This window comes from Diadema antillarum, unplaced genomic scaffold (genome assembly GCF_040938485.1).
Source record: "Diadema antillarum isolate AM-2024a unplaced genomic scaffold, OU_Dant_1.0 seq00001161_RagTag, whole genome shotgun sequence".
Classification (NCBI taxonomy): domain Eukaryota; kingdom Metazoa; phylum Echinodermata; class Echinoidea; order Diadematoida; family Diadematidae; genus Diadema; species Diadema antillarum.
The window spans coordinates 889,074-910,421 of NW_027271970.1; the positions used below are offsets into that span (position 1 = coordinate 889,074).

General features: G+C 37.5%; 1 protein-coding gene across 1 annotated transcript in view; it reads left to right on the forward strand.

Annotated features, from left to right (window-relative positions):
* The window catches only part of LOC139744333 (tyrosine-protein kinase Src42A-like), a gene marked incomplete at its 3' end in the record, with an annotated part of 30,586 nt that overhangs the window by 5,155 nt on the left and 4,083 nt on the right, over positions 1-21,348 (forward strand). Inside the window, exon 2 of the mRNA XM_071654774.1 lies at positions 15,375-15,496. Within this exon, the coding sequence (XP_071510875.1) occupies positions 15,375-15,496 (122 nt within the window). The remainder of the gene's footprint in view (positions 1-15,374; positions 15,497-21,348) is intronic.

Genomic DNA, 21,348 nt, shown 5'->3' on the forward strand with positions numbered 1-21,348 from the left:
CAAATAGACTCAAGTGGGTTAAGAAGGCTCCTCCGACATTGTGAGCTGAAATTTACGTTTGAGTGAATCAATGCCATTAATGGCCGGCAATATACTGGTAAACTTGTAGGATTGGGTTACCACAAACAAGGATGAGTCATCAAGTGGAGTAATACACAATAGAGCTTGCTTTGTGCCCTTATTGAATTGCGGTCAGTCGTACAGATGTAAATCTGATCAAATTAAATGGGGATGAAGCCAAATGAACAGATCTGTGCCTTGTAATTCTTTCCCCCTCATTCTTTCTTCAGGACACTGGCATTCATGTAGTATATAAAATGCAGGAAAAAAAAAGATTGATCTTTTGTACAAAAATTGTAAGTCAGCCATTTCTAAACAGATCAAGTCTTGTTGAATATTCAGCTGTAAGCAGATAACATGCAGGGAAGAGGGGTGTATGCTGGGTGCTAGAAATTCTCTTTTGTGTATTAACATGTCGTCTCCCCATCACAAAGTTGTAATTCTATTTCCCCCAAATTTTGGAGAAAGGTCAAAATTTTGGAGAAAAGTCAAAATTATGACAGACATGCCCCTTTTTAGCCTCCTCTCTTCTGAGAAAAATCCACTTTTACAAAGGTGGTAATACAGAGAACTGACAAATATAGTAAAGGACGTGTGAAAAGGCTTGGAGAACTCAATTGATACTGTACCAAGTAGTGGAACAATATGATTGTGTGATACCCAGAAAAAGGGCAAGATTCCAAACAATTTCATCGTACAGCTGTAGATCAAAACCATAAAGGTGATGGAAGATGGGACTTCCCCCCCCCCCCCCCCCCCCCCCTTGAGGCTAGGTATACAATGTATATTTCCTTTTGTAATGTGCACATTTTGCTCTTCTGACATTGGTTGAAACTTAATTAAAAAAAGAACAAACAATGAGAACCTGAATATGCCAAGTCATGGTACCAGTGTAGAATCTGCAAAAGGAGAAAAATCAGGGAGAAAGCTGTATTCTAGGTTTGCTCAGGAAGGTGTACTCCAAGTCAGGCAATTCTTATAAAGTAGCACCCTCCCCTCCCCCCCCCCCCCCCCCCCCCCAAGAAAAAGAGAAGGGAGGAAAAAAAAATGATCATGACGTCGAGTCAAAATGGAGCCCACTGAACTTGCATTGTTGCTGCTTTGTGATCACTGCGTTTTTATTCAACAGCTCGGGGCAGAGCACTGTTTACATGAGGGCCCCACACTCGTGCTAAAACTCGTGCCAGACTCTGAACCGTATGTACAAGGTTGTATGCAGAGGGAGAGTTGTATGTAGGTTCAACATGTAAAAGGGGGGAAAATCTCAGTCTCCAACTCTTCTTTGTTTACGTACACTTGTACCATTCATTGTATGTGTGTTTGTTACACTTGGAAAATGTAAATCAAACTACATTGTATCTCATGGCCCGGTAGACATGTGTAGTTTTTCTTTTTCGATATAATCTTATTCATTTTGTCTCACTATGAGATGAAGAGTTTGGCCACTCTATGACTTTATACATTATACAGAACTGATACTGCAATTATAAACAATTAATTGAACACTCTTTTAAAATGGAAAAGCCTGATTGAGTGTTTATGTGAAAATAATTCTAGTTTTAAAATACTAGTAATGTTAGTTGTCGTTTTCCACGCATCATCATGATAAAATATGTTGTGGAAGGAAACCTCGTAATATGTGAAAGGTCAAAGGCATACTGAAACACAAGGTTCAGGGAGATGTTGAGGTTTGTGTTGATTTTTAGTCAACTAGTCAATGAACCACCATAACTTTAGCCTCTTCAGATAGTTTGTTGTTCTGACTCAAATGTTGAACGCTTCTAAAATATTAAAGTTTTATTAAGATTTCTTGATGCGGTGGTATTAATGCTTGTATTGTAAATATAACCGCTTCTCCCCCCCCCCAAAAAAAAAACACCCAAACAAACAAACAAACAAACAACAACAACAACAGGAGAAAATACTACACACAAAAAAGAAAAGAAAAGAAGAGAGAGAACCAATTGTCAATCCTCTCGCCTCATTTAGGATCTCATCATGTACAGTAGTGCTTGTGTCATATGATTACTCAGATAACCTTGGTACAGTGTAGGCCTACTCAAAGGTGGAAGAATCAAGAGGGGAAATCCTACATGTATGAAGTTGCTGTGGCCTTGGTCTAGTACTTCACAAGCCAGGGTTACAGAGATGTGTAGCTCAGTAGCTAAAGGGAAGGTCATCCCATACTCTAGTTGAATTCACAAGGATTTTGCTCTACTAAACAGAACAGTGAAAGTTCAGCTGCACTCAGTTTCCCCTTCCCCAGAAAAACTAGATCTCTCCAGGTTTTCTGTTTTTCCACAAAACACTGCTTTTTCATCATGTAAAACATTGCAGGACCTAGGCCTACATACAATTATGTACGTATGTGTACTACCACATGATATTGAAGGCTACATTGTATGATGTTTTCACCTCGCATATCTCGCTTTTTTTTTTTGTGTGTGTGTAGTTATCTTGAAACAGTCATTCCAGCAATAAGGTTTTGTCAATTAATCATGACGTACAAATTGTAGGCTCTACATTGTATGTGACAAACCCCCATCACTAGGAAAATCATTGCACCTGTACAGAATGTGATGTGAAGAATCATACTACCGTATGTTTTCTTGCTAAATTCACTGTAAGAAGGATTACAGCTATTAAAAGTGGAGAGTTATGAGTAGGCCCTCTATAGTTCAAGCAATATGGAGAATTGTGAGCTAATGGCATCACTGCACATCTAATTTTCTTGGTGTGTATGTCAGGTATTGTGTATCTCCATGTAAGCGTACAAAGGTAATTAATGATTCCACGTTGTCATATTTCAGTGAAACTTATTGTTTTTATATGTAAGTAATAAGCAATGGCACAAGTGTTCAAATGGCATATTGCATTGAATTAGGATTTTTTTTTTTTTTTTTTTATTAGTCGGAATTCAGTGAATCTTTTCTTGGAATGCCATATTCTCTCAGGAGTTGAAGTGTTTGTATAATGGCGTTGAGTGTCTAGTACAAAGTGTAGACCTGTGTAAATGGAATCATACATGGTTTGTGTAATGCCTGCCTGTGCCTGCTGATGTGAGTGCTTTCTTGGAATGATATGAAAAGCCTATCTTCATATTCTTTCATCTATTTTCTGATATGGTTGAAATGTGACTCACTGATCTTTGTTGAGTTACAGTACTCTGTAAATATCCCCACTGTATACAATGGTACCAGCACTACACATAGAGACAATGGGATGACCTTGGTGATGATTGAAGATAAAAATAACAAGAGAGCTAGAGAAGGAGAGGGAGAGAGAAAGGGGTAGCAAGATATAAAATAAAGAGGGCCCTAAATGTTGTTGGTACCTATTAGTAAGGGAGGGGGAGAGGGAAAAAGAAAAAGTGAGGGTTTGAAAGCATAGAGTCACAAGTCATATTATACAGTCATCCTTGCCTTCAGTATCAATACTTGAAAATGGCTGTAGAATGTAAGTTGAAGAAAAATTTACCGGTAAACCAATTTTGAATATTTTTTTTTTTGTTGGAAATTATAAACCTTAACTGTGGTCATGAATGAATTGATCTGAGCTAGAATTAATTTTCCCTCTTTCATTGCATGAGCACTAAAAATGTGTGATATAACAGATAATTGAATCTGAAAAAAAAAATTGTTATGTGCATTGTATGTTTAGTATTAAAGTACGCCCCAGTATGCAAGATTGAATCTTTTCAAAAATGTTCATTTTCAACATTTAACTTTCATGATAACTTGATGCAGCTCCTTTTGTTGAAAAAAAATGTATTTTATTTTTCACAAAATAAAAACTTGTAGAGACATGGTTGTTGCCTTTTGGGTACATTGTACGTCAAGCTTGTTACAAAGGATAGATTTTTTTATTTTTTTTTTATGTACGGATGGAGGAGAAGGTGAATAAACCACTCACGTTCCTTGAATTGAGACTCCCATGAATGACTCTCTAGAATAATGCTTGTCACGCACTGTCAGATACGCGCTTTCAAAATTAATCTTCATGCATTCCAGTATATGAGCAAGATGACTGTCTAGTGTATGTACTTTCACAACTTCTATTGTCTTTGGTCTGCTTCCTTCCTCAGAAACATTTTTCATTTTTTTCTTAAACCTCAAATCTACATTTAGTGGGGGGGGGGGGGGGGGAGGGGTGGTGGTGTTACTGTATGATATCCTCAGTTGTTGAGAGCATTTTTCTGTCATCCTTTTCTGCACTTTATTCGCTTGTACACTTGTAGGCACATACTTGTACAGTACATTGTACATTGTATCAGTCTACTTTCATTCTCAGCCCTTCAGCATGGGCGTTCCTGATAATGCCAGTGAACCAGGATCAGTTTATCTCTCTAATCGCTCAGAATCACCATGGTGATCGTTAGGGACCGTTGTTGCGCCCGAGTGGATCGTCTGACTTGGCGTGAAAGTCAAATTTTGAGAGGAGTAATATTCCATGTCAATGGAACAGACTGGCAACTTCAATAAAACTTGTTGCTGTTTAATCTGTTGAGGACGGGCTGATTTTGCTACAACACACATTTTCCATAGACACTTGCCTGAGTATACTCTGGACTTGCCCTCAGTGGGTTGATATCACATAAAGGATTAATCATGTTCTATGAGAATATTTTGTAGCAGGGATGTGTCTGGACATAACAAAATTGAATTTGAATTGAAATAAAATTGTGCTGAATAAGTACCAGCATGTGTCCAATGTATGTTTGATAGAATATAATCACAGTCATCTAGGGTTACTGTCATTTTTTTTTTAAGGAAAATAATAATGTTAGTAATTTTTTCCTTTTTCAAAATTTGATCTCAAGGCAAATTGTCTTAACCCGTTGAGGACGAGTCCCGAGTATACTCGGGCAGGTGTCTATGAGAAATGCGTGTTGTAGCAAAATCAGTCCGTCCTCAACGGGTTAACTTGTGTGCATAACTTACATTGTTTATGATAAATGTCTGCCTTCCTTTAATTAAATAAGAAAAGTGAGTTCACCTTGTTTTTTGAGTTTTTTGCATATTTCCACGCTCTACACAGTTTATCTTTAGACTTTATAACTGAATCACGCATTTAGAATTAGATTGGAATACCGTGTGAAAACATGGCATGACCTCCGGAGCTTGTGCTGTTCTATGTGGGACTCTACATGGGGTACTGTCAAGCCAAAAATTTTCATGAGCATGAAACTTTGTGAATTTGGCAAAGACCTAAGATTTGCGGACGTAAAATGCACACAAAATTTTTTGTCTCTAGACACAATGCATTGAACACAAGTGCTGATTTGCAAAAGTTTCATGCTGCGGAAATGGCCATTGACTCCAATTTGCAAACATTTCATTCAGTGAATGAGGAGCTCTTGTGGTTCCGTGGATAGGACCACTGACTCTCAATCAAGGGGTCATCAGTTCAAGTCCTCAGTCAGTGATGATTTTGTCCCAAGGCAAGGCACGCCATCCTCATTGCCTCGTCCTATGAAGGGGACATAAAAGCCATCGATCCCGTGTCTGCTTGATCAATAGCATTTCATGTTCCTCCTGTACTTTAATATGACAAATGAGTGCTGACTTTCATCGTTTGCTAATGATTAATTTTTTTTCATAATTCTTGAAAAGAGTTATTGCCATTGCTGATTACCTTGTGCATTAGTAGCCTTTGAACCTGACATCTAGACTGTGTGTACACAGCTTTCTTTGACTATTATCTCTTGTAAGGACATGCCACTGTGTGCTCTTAAAATGGATGATAAAATGTACAGTGTGGCAGTTTATGGACTGTAACCTCATTGAGCATTTGAAGCATAAGGGAATTTCCTGACGAGTTTCCATTGAGATAATTTACACAATAGCATTCTATTGTAAAGATAATTTTCTTATACAATTGAAAAAAAAAATTAAAAAAATTGGTGATACAGATAGCCATGCTTGCTATTGTGCAGGATTACCCTGTATCATGTGACAAAGTTTGAGACATAATCAACCCAACGGCAGTAGATTATTTTGAGGGTGACTTTGTATTGTATGAACAGAGAAAGGAGAGTAATGCCAGAGCAAGTGCTGTGTATAGCACAAGCTATTTAAAGTACAGGTTCTACAAAAGAGATGTTGTTACATTCGATTCAGCTTCTATACTGCACAACCTAATCGGGTTGAAGTTCAAACCCGTTAAAAAAAAACAAAATGTCAGCAGCCATCCTTGTAAAAAAGGCCATAAATAGAGCCATTACTAAGGCAAAGGCAGAAGAAATTGCGCATTGTCTGCCAGCTGCTACGGCTGTAAGACAGAGATGATGGGAAGAGTGCCTAGTGTACTAGCATCTCTCTTCGGCTGGAGTAAGTGATGTTGGCTAGCTTGTGGGTGGGCGGGCTGACTCAGAGGCTATGTATATGAAGTGGAACATGATCCAACCTTCGGATTACACAAGAGACCGATCAAGGAGAGGTAGAGGCAGAATCAACTAATTTTGAAGATGAGTCAGGGAGAGAGAAAGAAAGATGGACAGAAAGAAAGAAAACAACAGAAGATAGAGAGAGAGAGAGCGTAAGGTTAATTGAAACATGAAATCAATATTTTTGTGCATGTACAGAATCAACACATGCACACACACACGCATGCAAGTCTTCGAGGAGAATGTACATCAGAGAGCAAATTTTGTCTATTCACAAAATGACTGCAAACATGAAAAACCTCCAACAGATCATTGTGCCATATTCATTCAGAAAATTAGAGCTATTCCAATATTTGATGAAGAAAGTTTTTTCCTGGAAACAAAAATATTTTGTGATTGATCTGGCAGATCACTCTCTCCTCAAACTGACAATCTTGATCATATGATTATGGCAGCATTTACATGATAATCCTCGAATGTATTGAGCATAAGAAGATTTTACTTGTGCAGATCCTTTCAGCGGTGTTTATATGTTCCGTACCTAATTTAGCTTTAATTATGTGATAGATGATAATTTGATATTTAAGAGGTGGTTTCTTCATGACTATTATAAAAATAAGAAGGAAATATAAAGCATACTTGTTCCGTTACCACATCACAGGATATGAATTCCAATCATGCACAGAAAGAAATTGATATGTTTCATCAATATTTGCTTAAATTTTTTTTATATTAATTAATTTTCTCTAATCTATGTAGGATGTGCCACTGAATGTAACTTTCCCAAAGTATACCGTGTTTCATTTTATTGCAAAGACACAACAGTGAATCTATAGGAGATGCATGTTGGGGTCAAACAAATATTTAAAGATATTCTTCAGAAATTAAAAAAAAGAAAGATAATAGAATCAGTGCATGCTGTTAGTACTGGTCACTGTCAAAAATCCTGTTCTTAATTTGCAGTTTCATTCTTTTTTCTTTTTTTTTTCTTAAGAATAGCCCAGAGATATTGATTGAAATGTACGCTGCACACACTCTTGCCACAGGTTAGCCAGGGGTTGTGAGATGTGTTATGTAACTGGATAAGTGTAGATTAGTGGAGGCTTTATCGTGGTCTGTCTAGGCAATCGATTGCCAATTAGATGTCAAGAGAGCAATAAAACGCTGGCATTGTTTGTACAATTGGCAGACCGTATTCTTCCAGGGTGTAAATATCTCTGGTTTACTACACTGTGTGTTTGTATTTACCCGGGATTTCTTGCATTGCTCTGCTGTGTGATGTGTTCTGATTGAACGAGCACTGATTGTGATTGAAAGCTTTTGGATCTTTATTACCATTGATGAGGGCACTCTTACGATCAGCCCCCCCCCCCCCCCCAAAAAAAAAAAAAAAAAAAAAAAAAGAAAGAAGAAGACACTACAACACTCTGGACAATTTATGACGTAAAGGAAAAGTACAGATTGTCCACCCTGAAAATTAGTTTGTGTGAATAGAAGCAGTAAAGTTTAAGGTGCAGGACAGTGAAAGTTTGAGCCAATTATGATCAAAATTAGAAAATCATTGGTATTTTTTTTAAAGTCATGATCAATGAAAAACAAATTGGCATTTCCATAACATCACACCTGAGCTCACCCCTGACCCCCAGTACTACTGTACTCTAATTTTCTGTTGCAGTTGTACCCTTATCGCAATTGTAAATATTGTCCTATAAAACCCTGCAAGATATTCCTTCTTCAAAAATGAATAAAGACCTATTCAACAAGTTTAATCTAGGGTGGACTTCCTGTTTAATGATGAGTATTACTTGTCATTAAAAAATGCACAAAAAATCTTCTGAAAACATTGTCAGAAGATTTGTTCACCAGACGGTGGTTCGCACTTGGCGTACTCACACTTCATACTGTGAAATACTGTGATATGTAAAATGCCGTAATATTTTGTATTGTGAATGTGAACACAAATACCCCTGCAGCCTGCCAACAACAACAACAACAACAACAACAACAACAACAACAACAACAACAACAACAACAACAACAACAACAACAACAACAACAACAACAACAACACAATAAAAACAACAACAGGAAAAAAGAAGGTAATTTTGTTCTTGGTTTCATTCCACTATTATAGGTTGCCAATCCATTTTTTTTTTCCGGAGTAATATCCCACAGTTTATATGCCTTAACAGTGTGGTAACATTGCATTTTTTAAAGCAATGTGAGTGAAACATATCAAAACATTTAAATTGTATAGTGCATGCTCATGACAGTTAGTGTGTGATGTATGACACATGAACATCTATGAAACTTTCATATTAGACAAAAGTTTTAAAACTAGTCTCTTTCCAGAGCCCCAGAGCCCCTTTCTAAAAGAAAAAAAAATTTATGCAAAATTTGTTAAGACATATTGACTATTTTCCAGCCTTCTTCCTGCACAGAATATGATCTAAACTGTTTTGCAAATAAGGACTGCCACCAGCCTTGGAGTAATCCAGGATTAGTAATAGTAGCAGGGTCATTTTGGGAAATATAGGGAAGGCAGGCATTTTAAACTGAAGTGAAGGTTCCAGTTGAACCTTGCAGTACCAGCCTTCATCCGTGACAAGTCTTGAAGGATGGAGTGACTCCTGTTCAGTATTTACTGTACCATTCAAATGTCACCTCACCACACCCAACACTCCAAACCCAGTGCCCTTGTACTATGGAATCCCAACAAGACTGGTCTCAGTTCCAGTCACACTCTATATATTTTTAGTCATTTCACTTCAGTTCAAGTGCAGTGTAAATTTGTCTGGCATGCATGCATTCATTACCTAGCTAACCTTTGCATTTTGTGGTGTAATGTCAATGTTGCCATTCTAATGGGGAAAGAATGTTTGCAAAATGACTGGAATGAAGATTGATAAATCAGCACTCTACGAAGGAACTCAATATTAATGCAATTCTGCGTGTTGACTTGTGTTGATTCATGATACCCTCAAGATATAAATATGTTAAAGGGTACACTTATAAATGTGACCTAATGAATATAATTATGTGTCATAATAATCATAAATTTGTCTACTATTTGTCTTCAGATTCCATGGTACTATAATTGTGATTATCGCAAGGAAATACACAAGTTATGCTCAATTAAGTAGCAGGTACATTCCAATATCTTTTGTTGAATAGTATGAAGAGAACCTTTGCAATGATTGATATAATATTTGTATGATGTCACTGGCAGATTCCTGTTTGGAAGCTTTTCTGTTAGCATATATCTGAAGAAAAATAAAAATATTAGATATTACAAAATATATGGTTCACATTAAAGATGATCATTTGGCCACATACTGTAAGTGATGATCTGGGTACTATGAAATCAGTAGGCATGCATTTTAATGGCATAGTTCCTTTAAACCCGCTGAGGACGGACTGATTTTGCTACAACACGCATTTCCCATAGACACTTGCCCGAGTATACTCGTGACTCGTCCTCAACGAGTTAAAAGTTGACAGTGGTGGAAAAAAAATAAAGGGAGACTGAAGACAAGGCTAGCAGTGGTAAAGTGCCTGAACTGTGACACCATCTTCATTTTGAAGTTCCAACAGGAAAACTAGTTGAGTGTCATTACCAAACATATGTATGTACCTCACGGGGACACACAATTGGGGGGGGGGGGGGGGGGGGGGAGACCTGGATGCTTGGAATGTGTTGAGACGCCTAAGCCAGAGTTGATGAAAATGACAAAAATTACCAAATTGGCAAGAATAGGGAGCTTCCTGCATGTTTATCCACTCAAGAGACAATGTCTGCTTCTTTGTTGGCATATTTACCTGTTTGAGTGAAGTGTGTGTATACTGTGTGTGTGTATGTGTGTGCTTGAATTTGAATGCAGTTTGTATGTGGAGATCTCACGTCTGAGAGAAAAAAACAAAAAACAAAAACAAAACAAAACTATGTTTGGAATGTATACATAAACTATTATATGAGGTAGTGGATGATTAGTAATGGGAGCAAAATTGATGAATGTGGAAAATATGATTGTTTGCTTTATCAGTGTAGTCATCATAGGACATGGTAACATGCATCTCATTGGCCAGTAGGCCTACCTACGTGATAGCCAGCCCTCTTGGCCCCACAACCTTGCATTCTGTAGCTTTTTCTCCCTGAAAGGCCTTTATATGCGTTTAATTTCTAAAAGGCGCTAAAAATGTAAACAAAGTTTTGAATACAGATTCATGGGCATTACAAACTGAATTTGTGTATTACTGTAAATGGAGCAACATCACAAGAAGAAGAAAAAAAGAAAAGAAAAGGAAAATGGGCATTTCCACAGTAAAAGGGTATAAAAAGATTATTTCAGGGATGTTGCTGTATTTTCTGTTTCCAATGTGCATTACCCCCAATACAATACAACACAATACAATATTTTTGAACAGTTTTAATGAGAGATAACTTTGCGCCGAAATTGCTTCAAAGAAGCAATGTATACACTAGAATTTTTGCCAAAATGAAAAATTAGGGGTAAACATAGGTAACGTTGGACAGAAAGCTGTACATTTGTACTAACATAATATGAAGCTCAAATAATCAATGCTCATTGAAAATTTGTCGTTTTTCAACTGAATGACCTAATATTGATTAGAAAAGATAACAGCACTCAGTTCTGTTGAACATTTTGTTTTATACCTTTTCTAGACTTTGTGGTGGACAGATGTACAGTGTAACATGGACAGCCAAAGATGCGACAGTATTGTTCTGAAAGATTATATTGTAATGGGGGGTAATGAAATTGGAAACAGAAAATAAAGCGAAATCCCTGAAATGTACCCTTTTATTGTGGAAATGCCCAAATCTGTAGTGTTATGTTTGTACTTACCCCTGCAGGCATGCAAGCGTATTGAATGCACACAAGCATACATTATACTCACAAGCACAGACATGCAACTGGGTACATACAATGTACAGTTGTACAATACATGTCACCAATGTCTGTATTTTAAAATTTCATGATGTTTATCCCTGATTGTACCCGTATGGCATCCTGTGTCAGTGAGTAAAAAAAATGTGAACTTTGAATAGCAAATATATGAATATTGGATCAGGCATGTAGAATGTTTGATGGGGGGGGGATTATAAATGCATTTCATGTTTTCTCAAAACAACACTTTTTTTTTGTTTCATTGAAGCATCTCAACTTCTGCAATCATTGGCAGCTAATACCAGTATTTAAATGGCCTTGCCGTATATCTGATCACACTTTAGTTTGAAGTACTGTAAACATCAGCGGAGTTCATCAAAAATGATCTTTTTTCTTAAAAACAAATCATGTAATGCAAGAGGCTGAGCCTTTTTTGTCCTTGAAAACAAACAAACAAACAAACAAACAAACAAACAAACAAACAGTGATAGTCTGGGCACAACTACAAAGGAAGTATTAAAACCTTGGCACAACTGATGCTGTAGTTTGACATGAAAGCTTGCTGTAAACACATCTTGGGAAGTAGCAGATGCAAGTTCGTGAAATTCATTCCTATACAAATGATGCACAGGATAGAGTGCGTTAGTGTAGGCGTATAGTGCACTCGAGGGTATTTACAATTGTGAAACATGCACGAGGCGAAGCCGAGTGCATGTTGCACTACATTGTAAATACCCGAGAGTGAGCTACGCCTCCACTAACGCCACAAAATAATCCTGTGCATCATTTGTTTTATAAAATGGGTCGAAAATTCGAAAACTAGCATCATTTTTCAGCGTTTTTCACGTACCTTTGTGGGTCAAGACGTCCGAAGATGTTCGTCCCAAACATTTACGCACGTCGCACTCGCGGAAGTCCCGCACATACAGTATAAGTATAATGGGGGGTTGGGTTTCCGGACACTTAAGTTCCCGCATGAAAACTTACTTATTTTACATAGAATATGCACCCTTTACCTTAAAGACTTGATATAGACTCCTCATATAGGCCTACTAGACAACATACTCTGAAAACGGCGTGAGAATTAACCTGCTAAATCGTTGGATTTGCTCTTCAAAGTGACTCCATGTACGCGTCCGGTCCCATAACGCTTGGTCTACTGTACTGTACAAAGTGTACGTATAGTAGAGTATACGTACGTACGCCACACATGTTATGCACAAGGGAAGACAGGCCGGCCGGCCGGCAGCCCGAACTAGAAGTTGTTTACAGGATTGACAGCGCGTATGCATGCAATTCATCAAAGGAGCCGCCGCGCGCACAGACGATCGGCAATCTACCATAGGATTACAGGCAGTGCAATTGTACTGAAGTAAAGGAAGGAGGTGTGTCTCATTTCAGCGCTTCCTATTGGCTACATTCTTGAACCCATTTTATAAATCAGAATAACATATTGTACGTCAAATGTTTTGTCAGAGCCACACACTTGCCACAACGTGAAATATTGGTGGGGTACCACAAAAGTGGAAATTTTCACAGTTTTGAAAGGTTCAGATTACATTTCACATGCCCAGAAACTAGTACGAAAATGAATGCAGTTACAGTATATTGTATGTGAATGCGTTTGCTTGTTTGTCGCTCTCTAATGCGTTGGTTCCACAGAATTAAAAATATGCGAAATTCATCTTACCCCACTGATTGGGAAAAATTAAGCACACAGAAATGTTCTCATACGTATGTATAGCGGAATAACAAACACATCAAACAAGGAAGAAAATGTTTGAAGGGATTTAGTGTATGACTTGTTATTTTAGTCAGGGGAGAGATATGATACTCGTTACAAGAAGGAAAAACGAGAGAATACATACATGCACATTGTGATGTGTGCAGTGAAAATTAGCAACCTTGAATTTGCTGCATTAATGCAGGTAGTATTAAATTGAGCTTTAGAGGTATAATTATCCTTTATGGTTGTATTTATTGACATTATTTCAGCTTATTAGTAGCAAGGAAAGTTAACTTTATATGTTTTATTATCTCTGATTGCATAGTTTCTTTCCAATTATTTTTGTTGTTGTCATTGTTGTTCAGATCTGTTTAGATTTTTCCCACTGGAGTTCCTCCAGATTTTGATGGAATAAATGATTAACCAGTTTCCCCCCACTTTCAGTGAATGTTGAATTTAAGTGATGGTCGTAATTAGTGGCCTACAGCTTCAGATTATTTATTCCAACAACACAGAGGAATTCTAATAAGCCGCCCTGACTCCATCCAAGGCGACTGATGTAATCTTTCAGCCGTCACATTCAGCATGTTGTCTGAACTGAGTTAAGGAGAACCATGTTTAAAGGGGAACTCCCGTCCATGTTGAAGTTGACTTCATGATGAGTGTAATAACCCTTTGTGTACTTTAAGTGCTATAAATGCACACAAAAAACCCCATAGCGTTGTATACACTGTCCAAAGTCGATAGCATGGAAAGGGTTAAAGCCAAACATTATATACCTACTTCATAGCCAGGATAGGACAGTGAAAGTTTAATTAGCATCAGATACTAGTAGGTAGTAAGTTAGTATGAATTGTAAGTTTCATTAGTTCTCATGTTTATGATAAGTTTTGCAATTATTAATCAACATCAAATGAGCCAGTAATATGCGACAATGAAAGGTACACTGTATTGGAAATTAACTTCATGGAGTGAATGTTAGTCAAAGAAATGAAGTCACATAGTAAATTTTTAATAATCTTTTTTTAATGTTATATCATGGTTATAGAAATATGCACGGGTCAAAATCATAGGTCCTACAATTTGTGTGTGGGTGTGTGTGTGTGTGTGTATGTGTGTGTGTGTGTATTTTCTATCAGTGAATATTAACCCAATCAAAGTCAGAACTAAACTGAAATTGAATTTGATGGTACATTATATGTACGTCTGCTACTTTTTCTCTTGCATGGTAAGCCTCATCATAAACCCTTTTTTTTTTCATAATTACTGATCGATACAGCTTCCAGGCGGAAGTATTCCAGGAAATGTTGGTTTCCACAGCAGTTTTGAGGGGAAGTTATTATCCCCCACCCCCCCCCCCAAAAAAAAAAAGAAAAAGAAAAAAAAAGGAAACCCCACATACACACAAAAACCTCCACCACACAATCTGACAGAATGTTTGTGACAACTGGTATATTTTTATCTCCTGAATCCCAACACATTTTTTTTTTTCAATCCAGCACCACTATGGGGCAGTGCCTTTTTTACTGCTATTTTATAATGTTGAAGATCAGGTTAGAATTCCTTAGATTATTTGCTTGTCTATGCATCTTTTTTTAATCTATTTATTGTTGTTGTTATTATTATTATTATTTTTATTATTATTATTAATATTTTCTTTTTTTTTGGGGGGGGGGTTGCTAAGCATGTTAAGAGAATCCTACAAAATGTATTCCTTTAAAGCTACTCTTGAAATGAAAAGCACATATTCCCTCAACTTGTTACTGATGTGTTCAGGGTGATATTATTCCCCCCGCCCTCCAAGGGGGTTGATAGTCAATCTATGCTTCTTGATTATCCTAGAAATTAAAAATTAAAAGATCATATTATATGTGAAATTTGGCAGTTGTGACATCATTACTTCAATACTGTAGCCTTCCTATTCAGTGATGATAGCAAATGGACTGAACCAAACCTGTTATGTATTCATTACTATTGAATGGATTGTCCAATTTTTCTCAAATTTCATTGATGTGTTCTATGCATATTTCTGTATTCACAGAATCCACATTGCTATTCTAAAAAATATATTCCTCTATTTAGAATGTTGATCATGTTGCGTGTAAGTGTATTTTTGTACTTACAACATCTGTAATTGCATTATCTATTTCAAGTATGTAAAGATATGAACTAAGTGTTTACCAAGGGTATTGAGGTATGTTGTGAATGGTGACCGGTATATACTATGTATGTGAGATCGATTAGTGTTCGTCAGCTTAAATGTTTCCTTTCTTTTGTCTTACATTTTCTGCTCCAGATGGTTCTTTGGCAGCATAAAACGTATGGATGCTGAGAAAAAGCTGCTATTACCTCAAAATGAACACGGATCATTCCTTATACGAGAGAGTGAGAGCAGGGTCGGCGATTACTCCCTCTCAGGTAAATATTTACGAAATTCCAGTAAGGGCATCTTAGTTTACACATTTGTTTGTTTGTTCGTTTGTTTGTTTTGTTGTTGACATCACTTGAATGTGCATCAAACTTTGTTTGGGTGGGTTCGTGTCTTGACGCACAATACTCATTATTACGCATCTCGGCAATGACGCTGATCTGTTACGCACGTTTCGACAAGAAGGCGATGCACAACAGGAAACCGTATTTGAAATTCATGCGCCATGTTCGGCATAACGGCCGTGTTTGTACACGGTGCATGTTATTAAAAATTAATGCAACCGCGGTGGACTCTTAATAAATCAACTCATTAATCTAGTAATGCTTCTGACTACCAGAAAGGCCTGATGGCAATAATACAGCCGGCTTTGTCATTTCTCATTGTGGCATGCTGGGAAACTTTGGGCTGAAATTTTCCTGGTCAAGTGATTAGCCTTTTCTCAGCCCTCGCTGGAAAAGCGATTTATCCCATGCTTTCCCCTCGCCCCCTTAAACCTCTTCAATTTACAAGAATTGACAGAGCAGGGTCGGCGTGTGTGTGAGAGAGAGGGCGATGAAAGAGGAGAGGTAGAAGAAATGGAGATAGAGGGTTGAAAAGAAGAAAAGTTCAACTTAAAGGGTGTGTACAGTTCTGGTCGAGGTGAGGATTTAGCTCTAACATTTTGCGAGATATTCAGAAACCGCTCTATGAGATGTCAAAGAGCACGCAATTCTAAGGGGTATCAAAAGTTTATTTGATGAAAATCGGTTTTGAAATGGCTGAGATATCCGAAAACAAGGTGAAACAAAGAGATCCTAATAAAGTTGTGGCCTGTCGCCTTTTATTATTATCACTTTTTTGGATATCTCAGCCATTTGAAAATCAATTTTCATCAAATAAACGTTGAATCCTTCTTAGAATTACATGATCTTTCATATTTCATAAGAGGTTTCTCATTATCTCACTTAAGAATGTTCGAAACATGAGTCCCCACCTCAACCAGTACTGTACAGTCCCTTTAAGATCAGATCTATGCTAACAAAGTGAAGTGGAGTGCAAAGAAATGGATTATTAATGAAACAATCATTACCACACCATGTGAGAAATGCTTGGCCCATCTCCATTGCTTTCAAGAAATCACAAAGGTGTATTTGTAGTCTTCCCATTAGTATTTATTTTTTTGGAAAACTCAGCTAATTTGGAATATTCAATGTTTTCCTACCCAGTTTTCCTTTTTTTACCAAAATTTTGAAGCAAACGGTTAAGCATAAACAGCATTTAGATATTCGTAGCATTTTCTGCAGATCCATCATGTATGTGCTTGAGCATGTGTGTCTGTTTACTATCCAAGAGATTTTTACATTTTTCTTATTCAATCCCTTCAAATTTTAATATGTACTATGAAGTTTTAGACTTAAAAAAAAAATCTTTTTCTTGTTCCACAAACAACAAAGGAATAGAACATCATTAAAGGTGCATAGTCCCGGTAGTGTAGAGGGCGCTGTTGATGATACTGCCGATCACCGTTAGCATTGATACGAAAATTACCGAAGTTGAGCTGTCACCAAGAGTAAAGTGCGTAGGTGTTGTTAAGTAACGTTGCCTTCATTGTCTTCTCTGCGCATCGCGCAGTCTGTAGTAATGCCAGGGTGCGTGCATATGTGCTTGTTATTATGACATCACAAAAGAAGTTTGCTAAAGCTTTCATCCCCCTCAGCCGAATCATGAGCCGAACTGTGATCGGACCACTGACTACAGTGAATCGGACTTCTTCGGACTTGGGGAAGTGGGCTAAAGCGTAAGCGCTAAAGAGGAGTCGATAGCATAGGTCTCTATAGGAAACTTGCGCCGTGCGCCCCCTCGTACGCATTTGACTATAAAAACAATGGGACCATGCACCTTTAATTCCTACATTTTTGATATTCCATTATCTGTTTTGGTAAGTGTGAAGCATCCAATTGGGACTAGATATAATTCTTTTGAAAAGTAAGAATCTCCTCTGATCAGAACTTAGCCTTGACTCAAAAGTCATATCTCAGGGCAGTGTGTTCGTTTTGTGCAGCTACATAGCAGGTCCCAAACAAGAATGTGAATAGAGGTAATGATAGTGATGAAATAAACCATCTGAATGTTGGAGAAATGTGTACTCACATGTAGCTAGCTGTGGAGTTGGAGACAGTGATGCTGGAGACAGTGGTAATAGAGCTTGAGGTATTACAACCGTTGAGGTGGACGTGATGTCTGAACAGTAAAGAGAGTGAAATGTGCCAGAAGTGTGAACACAGTCACCTATGCAGCAGCTGGGTTGAGATTAGGGAATGAAGCAAGGGTAGATGTTATATATTGAATGAAATGATAGAAAATGTTGGACCAGTGTGAACATAGCCATCACAATGAGTTGAATGCACTGCCAAGAGATTATACAATGTTTGAGAGGACGAAATTATACATTTGTGTTGTCATGAAACAGGAAATATACAAGAGAAGTGTAAACAAAGCCAGCTATGGAAATGACTACACTCGGTGCAAGAGATTACTTAAAAGGGGACAATCATGCAAGAAAGTGTAAAAAGTGGAATTTTGGAGAAATATGAACCAAGGCAGCTGTGGCATTAAAGACACTGGCGAAGGATTAGGGAAGATGGCTGATAGGGTACTGATGACATGCAGAGACACATGTTTGGAATAGACAGCTAGTCTGCAAAAACAAACCCTGTGTTTTCCCAGATGTGTGATGTGTGTGTGCACCCATGATCTGGAATCTATTAAAAGTTGCATAGCCAGTATTTGTGCCAATTTAATCTCCTCATCTAAAACTGTGACCTTCAAACAAAGTTGGAAAACCCAGTCAAGCGAGGAAAAAACAATGTTGTCAGTGAGTGCTAATGTGATATAATATGGATTAGGGTATTCACATAAATCCCTATTCATGGCTAGTATATTTCCGGACACTATGTACTATACAAATGGGAGAGGAAAGGAAGCCAATGCATTTGCTATAGGGCAAATAAAGCATAATAAGGGTTACTACCACATACGTGTATCATAAAAGTAAACCTAATGGTTGATACGCGTAGGTGGTACGAAGTCAGGTAGACCTATCATGAAAACAATAATTCATGGAAACAGTATCAACTCACATTGAGCAGGGAAGAAATTGGGACTTATTATAAATTATTGAATTCATCATGATAATTTTAGCAACTTATCTACTGAAAAGTGTGAAACAAAGAAAGAAACACACTGAAGAAATATGTACACTGTACATACATTTTGAGAAGAAGTATTTAAGGGTGTTTGAAATGAAATATTTGATGACTACTTTTGATGAAAACATAATAAGGAGGCATTCAAGTCAGAAGTATTACTTACAGTTATCTGGCTTGTTCAGTGTAAAATATAAATGGATATATCCATTGATAGTGAGGATCAGATGACCACAGTGTGTGTAGACATTACCATCTACTGTAGACATTACCATCTACTGTAGATATCTGATCAGAAGTTTGATGCACATCTCTTCTCTGAGTCCATTTTACCCGTCCATGATGTCATCTGTCCTTTGCCCATCAAAATAAACAGCGAGCCAAGAATGTGCAGATGTATTCGTGTCTGCAGGATCAGTATACAAACACAGCGTATGCATTTTCCAGTCTCAGATGTATTACAAATGAGGAAAGGAAAGGAAATGAAATGTTTTGTGACATTAACCATGTGAAATGAAGAGGGCAGCAGTAATGGTCTGTAGGTGTAGACTAAGGTCTGGGAGATAGAGAACGAGGTACATGGATGTGTTGATAGGAGAGATAGATAGATAGATGGATAGATAGATAGATAGATAGATAGATAGATGGATGGATGGATGGATGGATGGATGGATGGATGGATGGATAGATAGATAGATAGATAGAAGGATAGATGGATAGATAGATAGATGGATAGATAGATAGATGGATAGATAGATAGATAGATAGATGGATAGATAGATAGATAGGAATAGATGGATAGATAGATAGATGGATAGATAGATGGATAGATAGATAGATAGATAGATAGGCAGACAGACATACAGAAAGAAAGAATGAGAGAGTGTGCACGTGGATGTGCTGACTGGAGAGAGATATAAAAAGAGATATATAGATAGATAAAGAGAGAAGAGAAAGTATGCACATGGATGTGTTCACAATAATAGAGATAGATAGAGAGAGAAAGATCGATAGAAAGAGATAGAGATGAATACTGTAAAGCAAGAAATGTCTGCTGCTCAAAATTTTCTTGAATTGCCACTGGCATTCAATGCATGCAATATGTGTAGACAAGAACTTTGGCTTGTGCACATTTAATTTTGTGAATCTTGGCTCTGGCGAACTTTTGCAAAATTGAAATGCACATGAACATTTCTGGTTTCACAGTAGATAAACCGAAAGAGAGAGAGAGAAAGAGAGAGAGGGTGAATTTGTTGACGGGAGAGAGATAGATCTAGGTAGATAGATAGATAGATAGATAGATAGATATAGAAAGATATAGAAAGAGAGAGGATAAAATGGATATGTTGGCAGGAGAGAGCTAGATATGTATAGATATGTATATAAGTAGATAGACAGATAGATAGAAAGAGATGAAAGCGATAGAGGAGAGAGAGAGAGATGATGAAATGGGCATGTTGACAGGAGAGAGAGAGGGAGGTACATGTACATTATAGATAGATAGATAGATAGAGAGATAGATCTATATATAGATAGAGAGATATAGAAAGAGAGAGAAGAGAGAGAAATGGATATATTGACAGGAGAGAGAGAAAGATAGGTATAGATAGATAGATGGATATAAAGAGAGAGATGAAAGAGAGAGAAGAGAGAGAGGATAAAATAGATATGTTGACAGGAGAGAGAGAGATAGATAGGTAGATAGAGGGAGAGAGGGAGGGAGAGAGATATATAGAAAGAGAGAGGAGAGAGGGGAAAACATGGATGTGTTGATTGGAAGGAATCCAATCTGGAGATGGCTGGAAGACACTGCAGGGGACAGTTTGCTTGGCTTTAGGGTGAATCTCCTGACCATGGGGGGAGCTTGTTGGGAAGCTGGCTATATGAGCTGGCAATAATTATTACCCGCCAGGACTCTGTTTGTGTCTCTACTATTCCCTTCTCTCTTTCAAAACAATATGGGGCTCTCCTTTCCTCCACATCCCTCCTCCTGTATCTTTTCTCCATCATTTGATCCTCTTTCCGCCTTTAATCTCTAAATAGTTGTGATTCCGTTGGTTACTTTCTGCCCTATGAAATGTAGACTCTGACTGTATATGGTAATAGCTATCATTTTTGCAAAAGAGGTGTTCATTGCTGACATTTTTGCTAGATGTTGTTTTTCACGATGTGACGTCATTGCTATCATAAGTGCACTATAAACACAGTCTGTCCATTCACAATATTTTCATGTGCTGTTAAATTCGCAGCCCAACACCAATTCGTAGAATTCACCAAAACTAAACCCTCATGAAAATAACAGCTTTATAGAAAAGATTACAGTGGGCATGTTGAACAGTGATGACTTTGCTAACAACTTCCATATCATGTGCACTTCACACACTCTTTATGGTTGCACAAGAATTTCTCATTTTGGAGAAGCAGAACCCCCCCACCTCCAAAAGAGGATGTATTATATCTTGTACCAATATTGGACCAGAACCCAACTGTGTGTTGTATTTTTAATTATAAAAGATTATACTTGAGTTTTACTGGACAGTACTTACACAGGTAAAATAAATTCAACTTTCAAAAATGCACAATCTCTCTTTTCAGGGTCTCTGTTTGCAGTAATATAATGAATTTCCTAACTTTCTTTTTTTTTTTGAGGGGGG